Source organism: Thunnus thynnus, chromosome 13 (genome assembly GCF_963924715.1).
Source record: "Thunnus thynnus chromosome 13, fThuThy2.1, whole genome shotgun sequence".
Classification (NCBI taxonomy): Eukaryota; Metazoa; Chordata; class Actinopteri; order Scombriformes; family Scombridae; genus Thunnus; species Thunnus thynnus.
This window is the reverse complement of record NC_089529.1, coordinates 24,997,630-25,007,588: the sequence shown is the minus strand read 5'-3', so window position 1 is coordinate 25,007,588 and position 9,959 is coordinate 24,997,630. Positions and strand designations below refer to the sequence as shown.

The 9,959-nt window shown below is 39.1% G+C and overlaps 1 protein-coding gene across 2 annotated transcripts in view; it reads left to right on the top strand.

The window, feature by feature from the left end:
* The first annotated feature begins 961 nt into the window (after window positions 1-961).
* LOC137196011 (glutamate receptor 4) overlaps window positions 962-9,959 on the top strand; it is a 140,248-nt gene continuing 131,250 nt past the window's right edge. For both annotated transcript variants that reach the window (XM_067608781.1, XM_067608780.1), the window contains exons 1-2: window positions 962-1,836; window positions 8,098-8,256. In XM_067608781.1, coding sequence (XP_067464882.1) covers window positions 1,746-1,836; window positions 8,098-8,256 — 250 coding nt within the window. In that variant the 5' untranslated portion in view covers window positions 962-1,745. The remainder of the gene's footprint in view (window positions 1,837-8,097; window positions 8,257-9,959) is intronic.

Below are 9,959 nucleotides of genomic sequence, written 5' to 3'. Positions count from 1 at the left end.
TTGACAAAAAACTGGGTGGAAACAATTAGAGAGTTTTAAAAAAAAACTTGTATTGCAGAACCAATCCAAAGTCTTTAGGGCAGCCCTTCATACTGGGGTGTTGACATGCTGATCACTGTGGAGGAGAATGGGTGGAGAGCATCATTTCCAGTAAGGTGTGTCCTTGACAAAATGTAAGGGGTGTAGGTTTTTTTTAGCGGCTGTTCTCGTCACCGTTCAAGCAACTACTGTGCATTTAGAAATTCCCAGACTTCGCTAAGAGGAGATCTCCAATTGTCTGGTATTGCGAAACTGATCTCGGTAGCATTTTCTTGGATCCAGCAACTAGTGGCCATTAGAGGAACTGCAGCTTAAGACATCTTATGTTTAGTCTCATAAGACTTGTGTAGGTTTCACCTCAAACTCTTTGACACTGAGAACATTTTGGCACTTTTTCTATTCATTTTCTTGTAAAAACAATGGCACATTTATGCTTATAAAGAACATTTCTCTAACCTTTGCCAAAAGGGACCTTTAAGGGATGTACAGGGGCTTTATCTTGTTTGCTAGTTTAAAATACAAAATGTGCAATAACATGTATACATCATATCATCCATCACTGTCCTATAGTAACTTATTATTGCACTACTTGCACCCTGTTTACAATTGACAAAAACGGTTTTACCTGTGCACAGACATTGTATATTGTTGTCCATGTGTTATTTCTAAATGTATGTATCTATATTTTCACCTACTTGCTTGCACATAATAGTGATATGTTTATGTTTGCTTTTCTTTCTCCAGCTTTGTTGTCCTTGTTTTGGCTGTATGTCCATGTGTATCTCCTGAACTCTGTTGTGAGTACATTATGAGCCACCAGAAACAAATTCCTTGTGTGCGCAAACATATTTTGGCCAATAAAGCAGATTTCGGAAAAAGAAAAACAATAAATTAAACTAAATTACCCAATACAAGGCTATTTTAATCCTGGAAAATTAAGTGACGTTTGGAAAAATAGAAAATGCCAAAACCCGCTGATGGATTTGTTTTAGCTTGTCATTTAAATCCTACTAATTGGGGCAATTTATGCATTTTAAATGACACGTTACAGCACCTTTACAGGCTGTATGGCGAGCCGTTTGAGCATTAAGAAGACAGAGAGCAGGGCTTTAGAACATTTATCTGCTTCAGCAGAAAGAATAGTCCTTATCTGTAGTAATTTGTCACATGGGAGAAAAAAAAGAAGAAATCTCTTGTCAGCCATCAATCATCAGTTCATCATCAGATATTCACTGTGTATTCTTTGTATCAGCGGCTCTGGAAGTTTTGGTGTTATATGAGCTTCGGGGACTTTTCCGCCGCCCGGTGCTGAGCGGACTGACTGACGCCCCTCCTGCCTGCCCTGTTCGGGTACAAGGCGCATGTGTGTTATTGCTGTGATGTGAGTTGAGCCGCATCCAGACGCACTGGCCGCCGCTGGCTGATGCTCCCCCACCCACCCACCTACCCCCCCTTCTCATCTTGGTGGTGTTGTGCGCAAAATCTCCAGCGCCGGACGGACGGACGCAGTTTGACGGTACAAACGAGCGGCACTGCGGGGGGATATCCAAGAAAAAAGGCATCCAAAGCAGACATGGATATATAAAGGGCATTTGATTCTTTTTTTTTTATCTGTTTGTCTTTTTTTACCTTGTGATGTTGCTTTTGCCCCGGAGGTGTTAATTGAACCTGCTCGATGTCTCTCATCAGTTTATAACCGAAACAAAATGAGGATTTCTTCTCGCGACTGGTTTCTGTTGATATTCTCTGGCTTTTTGGGATTGACAATGGGTGCTTTCCCGAGCAGCGTTCAGATCGGTGAGTGGAAGCCTTAATGTTTAATTCTAACCAGAAAATGAATCATGTGCATGAATGTGTGGACGTCCTGTCTGCCGCGTCTGTCCTGTCATTTAACACCTCAGCGCCGCTCAAAGTGGAAACTGCTGATATGCTCCACAGTCTGTAATTTTTATTCTCTTTTTTTTGTTATTGCAGACATGGTTCTTTCCTCTGTTGATGCTGTGCATGTTTAACACACACACACACACACACACACACACACCCCTAATGCGCTTTGTATCTGCAGGCTAGAGTGTGTATCCTAGTGCACTCCGCCACTGCAGCAGATCAGAGCAGCAAAGTGTGTGTGTGTGTGTGTGTGTATTCCCGATGCAGGCTGCCTGTGCATTGACTGCTGTTAACACTCTCACAGACTCCGGACCTGGCGCTGCAATAAACCTCTGCCATGGTCCCACAGACCGTACAGTTCCACCGTTTCCCTATTTTCCCCAGTTGCAATTTGTTAAAAACAAACAAACAAACAAACAAAAAAACATCTCCATATTTGCATTTTAACAACTTAGCAGTGTTTGTCATGGGAGGAAATAAAAATGATGGATTCATAGTTTTCATTTCACTAGCAGGCAGATTGACTTGGCTGATTTAAAGGCAGGGAATGAAAAGAAGGGCAAACTGTGACCTCCAGTTGTTGATCATCACAACCCTCCTAAAAAAATCAATTATTAGAAAAGCAGTCATTCATGCTTTTTACGATACAAATCCTGAATCCTCACAGTCGAATCTCTTAGAGACAATGTTCGAACCGTTTCCCTGGAATTAAACTTTTGCTCAAGCTGACTTTTTTTTTTTTTTTGTGGGTTTACCCTCCACTGCACCCCGGCTTGTAGTGGAGTTGAGGCACATCAGAAGCAGTCAGACTGATGAAAAATGACAAGCTGTTCAAATGATTCTCCTTGTCCTTTTATATCAACGTGATACTCGAATCCCCAGGCCCCTACAGGGGGGGTCAGAGGTCAGGGTCTGTTACAGAACAGCACCCCTAGAAGTGAGGACACTTGAGCAGGGTGGGGGGTTTAAATCCAGCTCTGTGGAACTGCTGTGCCATCATGCTTAACATTATTTTGCTGCTGCAAGCAAAACTACAGTTTTTTGCTCACTTTTCTGTGCCGTGTCAGACTCCTGATGTTTTTCACATTATATTCTTTTTTCATTATCATTTGGCTAACAGCATTGCTGCTAATGATAGCAAACATTGTTGATGTAATAGCTGTGCCATCATATCTCCTGTCTCAGCTGTGGTTATTGACCTCTGGGAGAGTAAAAATCCACACTGCGCATCAGCCAACAGACTTTATTATTTAACACTTTATGTAGCTTTGAGCTCCATCAGCACTCAGAGGGCAAACATCTCTCCAATCAACATGCGTCACCGAAAAATCAACACTTATTAGCAGTGGGAAATTTGCCATGTACACATGTATGCATCACAAAAACAAGTTCACAAATACATTCATGGCAACGACCACAGATTAATTAAGACACCACTGACACATTAGACTAGATACTGAGAATTATTGATGCCATTTTTCATTCATGCTTTTTTTTCATTCATTTTCCATACTATTTCTTTTGAAGGCCAGGATGGGGCTGCAGCATGTCCCAGCATGCAATGGATGGAGGACAGGGGGGCATCCTTTCATCCATCCATCACATCCAAAAAAGCCTGAAATATTCTTAAAATAATCATAAAAAAATGACCAAAACTAGATTAAATACATTTACAGAGCACACTTCAAAGTCAACCAGGAGTTAGTTTTTGATAATAACCTGGAGTAATTGATACTCCAGGTAACATTAAAAGGTCTTTCAGAGTTTTTAAAGGTTTTACAGGTTTGTTTTTTGAAGGATCCTGAAGCTATTATCACTTCTAAAGAAGAAAGACTTACTGAGACCAGTTACATCACCACACATGAAGAACTCATTTACACCTCATATGAACATGTGATCTGTATGTATAGTCTTTTTTTATCTGGATAAAAAAAACATTAATGCAAGTGTAAATGCACACAAAAGGCATGGCAATCAGATCAGCCAGACACATCTAGCAACACTGTTCCCTAGAAATGATGTTCATATACGACTGAATTGCAAGAGCAAATACATTTTGCAGCAAACATAATGCTGGCTGAATTACGTTTTCTCTCAACATAAGGAGAAAATGTTAATGTATTTGGCAAGTTGCAAAAATGTTGACACTGAACGTATGAGTGATCTGAACAATATCTGCTAGTAGAGACTAGAGTACTGTTAAACTGTTTATAGTTTTGTTTAGGCAGCACTCGGTTGAGGTTAGGGAAAGAGCTCAGCAATGACTTGAAGTACAACATGTTTATTAACATTTAAGCAAAACCACAATCTTTTTCTAATCTTAATAATAATAACTTTATTTGTATAGCACCTTTCATACAAGAAATGCAGCTCAAAGTGTTTAACAACAAAAGAAATTACATCTTAACCAAAGTGCTTGTGTTGCCTAAACCAAACCACACGCAGGACTCAGAGTTCTGTGTCTTGTACACCCACCATCCACTCAGACTTCAGTGTGACATATAAATGTAGTGCCTGTGAACATAATCCAGGCAGTGGATGTGGAACATAATTTTCAGGAGACAGGGTTGCATCTGTTTGAGGTGATCAGGTTCACAGTGAGAACAGGTGTAAATGACATCTCTTCAGTGTGACCACAGTCACAAGAAAAAAAATCTGCTGAACATTTTGAAAGGTCTTCTCGTTATCTCAAGCCACTTCTTGGCAAAAGGGAAAATTAGTAGAGCCTTTGAAGCGTCTTTGCTTCCACAGACTCTTCAGGAACCAATATGATGTGCAAAATGAGGGTCACATGACCGATGAGGGTATCAGCTAGCATAAGCACCTTTAAGCTTCTCTAATTACTCCCTTCGAGATAAGTAATTTTAGCCTAGTTAGCAAGTCTTTTAGGGATGCCATCCACTTGTGACCCTCACCTTGCACCTGGTAGCGGCTTGTGGAGAATATCCTGCATTGCTTCCCTCCGACCTGAGAGAAAATATGATTGTTTACAATTCAGCAAGCTCCACCTACCTAGTTTTCAACACAAATTTGACTCAGGGGGCTTTAAGATCCGCACAGCAATGCATCTTATATCATTAGACCCTCGATTCAGTTAAGGAAAAACTCCCCAAAAAAACCTTTTAAAGAGGGAAAAAATTGAAGAAACATCAGGAAGAGCAACAGAAAAAGGATCGTTCTTCCAGGAAGGACAGACATGCAGTAGATGTTGTGTACAGTGTGCACAGAATAGACCAGGTAGCAAAGCTACAGAAATACAACATGACAAAAACAGGATGACAAAAATCATAGATAGATTGATAACATATATAGCAGAATTGAGATAAGACAAAAACACCAGGAATAAATTCAGTCCTGTGATGAAATGTCATCATTCATATAACATAACGTTAAGAAATGGGGTCAAAAACAAACAGGATCCTCGAAGCCACAAGAGTCTTGTTTTATGCAAACCATATGGCATTCATGAAACTTCAAAGTCTGAGTAGTTTTATACTGAATCTCATTTTGTGTTACATCCAGCTGTAGAGAAGGTCATAGCTGAATAAGTGGGATTTAGGCCAAAGCTTGATGTTATTACCTTCTAATCAGCAGCGAGGATAAGTTTTCAAATTTAAATTGTGTAAAGGGCATTCCTGCTGATTGGGAGCCAAAATGTTCAAAATGTTTACACCATTTTTTTTTTTTCCATAAATCAGGAATTAACTCCTCCTGTGAGCATTTTGTAGTGAGTGTGAGTCAATGAGATATGTGGAAATTAACACAATTATCACAATCAAAACTTTGCTTTATCTTATCTATACTGGATCCATATAAGGGATTTTCATGATGATGATCATGGCATCATAAAGGAGTATAATATTCTAAAGAGGTCAACCATGAAAAGAACACAGTGGCATTTTGCTTAAAGGACACTTACACTTGTCTCGTCCCAAGAAATATAGCCTTAAGTTAAATTTTGAAACATGAAACAAACTGCTTCCAACCTAAAACACCACTGACATTTGCACAATCATGAATGGCTTAGTCAAGATATTTGTATGTGAACAAGGGCTGTAATGTCAAAAGAGAGAAAAAAATAAACCAAGACTAAAGACTGATTGTTGATTAGGGGTGTGCCTGAATACAAATACATTATTCGGCAAAGCACAAATAATGTTGTTTTTTTTTTTTTTTTTCACGAATATTTGTTTCATACAAATATTTAAAAAAATTATTTGTTAGTTAGAGGTCTGTCTGCAATGAGGTGATGAGTAAAGTTTTAGCTCAGTAGTCAGCACAGTAGTCTATGATCTGGGAGACTCCAGTTCAAGACCCGATGTGGGGACCTCCTTCATAAGGTAGTTTACTTATGAACACTTATTGTAACACTTTAATTTTCTAAAATTAAAAGCATAATAAAAACAAAAACAGGATTTTTAAGCCTCTTTCCACTTTTATACAAATACAAATACAAATAATTTTGCTGCCTCAACAAATACAGATACAAATACAAATACTGGGCTTTCTGCACATCCTTATTGTTGATGCTGCTTTTGTGTAAAATAGAATAAATGAAAAGTTGTGTTGATCCAGAAGGATATTTTGTGAATATTATATCACTGTTTTTTACATGTTAGACTGAACCCGACATTGTCACAAAGCCTAGATATGCCTAAAGAATCACAAGTTACTATATTGTAACATTAAAACTGAATTGTCAGCAATAGGATATTGGCAAAGTGATTTACCAGACTTATATTGGTCCTTTATTACTTGTCATATATTGTCCAGTCAGTTGTGTTCACCTCTAATATGACTGAGGTTCCTCTCTGATCACAGCTGCTAAAACAGCCGGTAAAACCATAATAAACCTTTGGTGACAGTCTTTTTTTAATTGAGATGATCCTCAACAAGAAAGACAGCATTAATCGTTTGTTCTAATGTCTAATACAACGTGTGTTTACCTGACAAGGTAACCCCCTATTGGCTGTGTGAATTATCACACTTGTCTATCAGAAGCAAAGACAGAAGTAGCCTGAAATTGGAGTTCAGCTCCACAAAACCTCTTGGGAAAGAAGTCAGGCTGGATTGATGGGTCTAAAAATAGTGTTACTTTGACTCGGGATACCTGTTTGTTTCCCATTTCCTACCACTCAGCATTGTTTTTGGTGCACCACCTGGTAGAGACTGAAATATCTTGGCAATTTTGGGATTGACTGCTATGATGCCATGGTACAGATGCCGCCACCAGGTCAAAGTTTTCATTTACTCATTAAAATATCTTTTAACCAAAACAACAATCTTTCCCTAATATTAACAAGGTAGTTTTGGTGCCTAAAGCCAAACATATCCAAACCATAGTGGGTATGGTTAGCCATAGTGTTGGCAGATCAGGAAACGGTTATATACATATGCATAATACTCATTCTTGACATTGGGAACATTCTGTATGAAACTTGCTCAGACACACAAGAGGACGTGACAGTGTCTGAAAAGGGAAAAACTTAGGCTGTCAATACACAACATACAGTACTACGATCATGTTATAGGTGTATATATACATATATAAGTGATCTTATATGGAGGTTGGTTTTGGAAGGTGCTGACAAACTGTGTTCTTTCATTTTGGATAGCAATAACAAAAAAAAAAAAACCCAACATATTTTGTCATTTAGTTTTGACGGAGTTGTCTCTCATATTGGTCCACGTTTGCTTCTTAAATCAGCAAACCACCAGGGGAGGAATGGTTTAATTTCAAATTTGACATCTTCCTCCACAGAAAGTGTAGGGGAACCACTATTGTGATAAAAGGTTTCATTCTCACTGCTATTATCTTCTAGTGTAGAGTGAAGATAAATCAATATTGGGGATAATCAATCTGGAGACTGACTGGTCAAATAAGGGTATGTTGCTCTAATGTCAGATTTTTTGGAGGTTTGACTTAGGAGTGTGTGAAGACCTGTGTCCTAGAAAAAAATGGCTTCATTTGTATTCAAAATAGTGAAAATCTGCAGATGATGGTGAGATTGTTTCAGTGGTTTTCACTTGTCTTGTGTCTCTGTGCCAGGCAGCAATAATTGAACTGTCTGTAGAGAGATTAAACATGATGGTAAAATAGAGCTGGTTCCTCTCTGGTGCTTTCCTGTCATGTGGTTCTCATCGGACCTGTGTTTCTCCCCCTCTGTTCAGGCGGTCTGTTCATCAGAAACACTGATCAGGAGTACACCGCCTTTCGTTTGGCAATCTTCCTGCACAACACCAGCCCGAACGCCTCGGAAGCCCCGTTCAACCTGGTGCCTCATGTGGACAACATCGAGACGGCCAACAGCTTCGCCGTCACCAACGCCTGTAAGTTGAGTTGATTAGAGTAAAACAGGAAAATGAGGATTCTTGCACAGCTTAAGTGTTCAATAATATTTAAACAAACAACCATGTGAGGTTTTCAGAAGATTTTATCAAGATACATGGTCAGTAATGGCCTTTTACTGAAGGATAATTCAAGGTTCTTCATTTCACCATCATCCTATAAGTAATAATAACATTGTACTCACCAAGTTAAAGGGATAGTTCTTCATTATCTTGTGTTAAGGAGCTGGATATTTGATGTGCTTACATCATGTAATTTCCTCTAAAAGTACAAATTGTTACGTTACATTTCTGTTTATGTGCGTATTAAACAACAAGTTGTTGTTGTTGTTGTTGTTTTTTACTTACTTTACTGTGGACACCGTTTTTTCCACTCTTTATGGTAAGCAAGGCTCAGCGCACCCTGATTCCAGCTTCCACAGACATGAGATCGTTTCATCCTCAGAAAGAAAGCAAATAAGCACATTTTCTCAAAATGTTGAAGTATCTCTTTATTTGCTATGAGATGGGATCCAGCAATATCGCTAAAAAGAAGTCAGATAAATCAAGAAACACAAACCGTGAGGCGATCAGACTGTTTTGAAACAAATACCCAGATTAGCCAAACTTACTTGAAAGAATGATCAGAAACCTGGATGAGGTACCGCAGTAGTACTGCACTACACAGGAGTACTCCTGGTAACATATCCACGTTTCTCAAAACTGGGACAAGGCCTCATTCAGGTTTCTGGAACCAGGATAAGATGGTTATATGTGAGAGGAGAAACTGGGAAAAACCTGATCATAACCAGGACACTCATGCACATGTGAATGCACTGATTGATACCCAAACTGTCAGTTGTAAACACGTGTCACAGTTCACAGCTGTATTTATGGCTGTACTTTACTGGAATTATGTGCACACAGTTCATTTAGTTTTACATCCAAATAAAGTGGTTTAAATTATCTGACTAAACAGTTGTTTGATTGTCTGATTGCTCGTCCACCTTTCCCTGTTGGATTAAGATATTGTTGTGTTCCCAGATCTCAGCAATTAGCGAGAACAATGTAATTATAACTGATAGAAATTAAATCCCAAACTACTAAAATAACACCCAAGTTGTGATAAACAGGAATATCATTTAAAAATCTGGATACTTTCTGACTCTAATATGATGAATAAGAACATCATCATTATCAGCATTAGTGCCGGTAGATGTAGGTGTAATGGTGTAAAGAGTAATAAAGCTAAATTATAATAATATAATGGGTGTGGGCATGTGTGTGTGATGATGTGGTGATACAGCTGTGTCTGTATGCTGGTTCACATCTGATCTGAGCAAAGCCACACATGCTGACGGCAACAGCAGCTGTACACACATACATACATACATACACACACACACACACAAAAACAATCACACACACAGCCATGGTTAGATCTCCTAACCGTAGTAAGCAGTGATGATCCCTGGGGAAACGTCCTCTTTCTTTCCTTCTTTTGTCACTCTGACTGTGAGTGAGTGTGTGCCTCTGAGTGTGTGACGGTATGTGTTTGTGTGAATGTGCCTGTGTGTGTGTGTGTGTGTGTGTGTGTGTGTGTGCAGGAGGTGGGGGTTCCTGCAGACCCATAAAACACTGCAGCCTGATGTCTTCTACTATCTATGGTGTGATCTGGTGTTAGAAAAATCGATGGCTAAATTAAG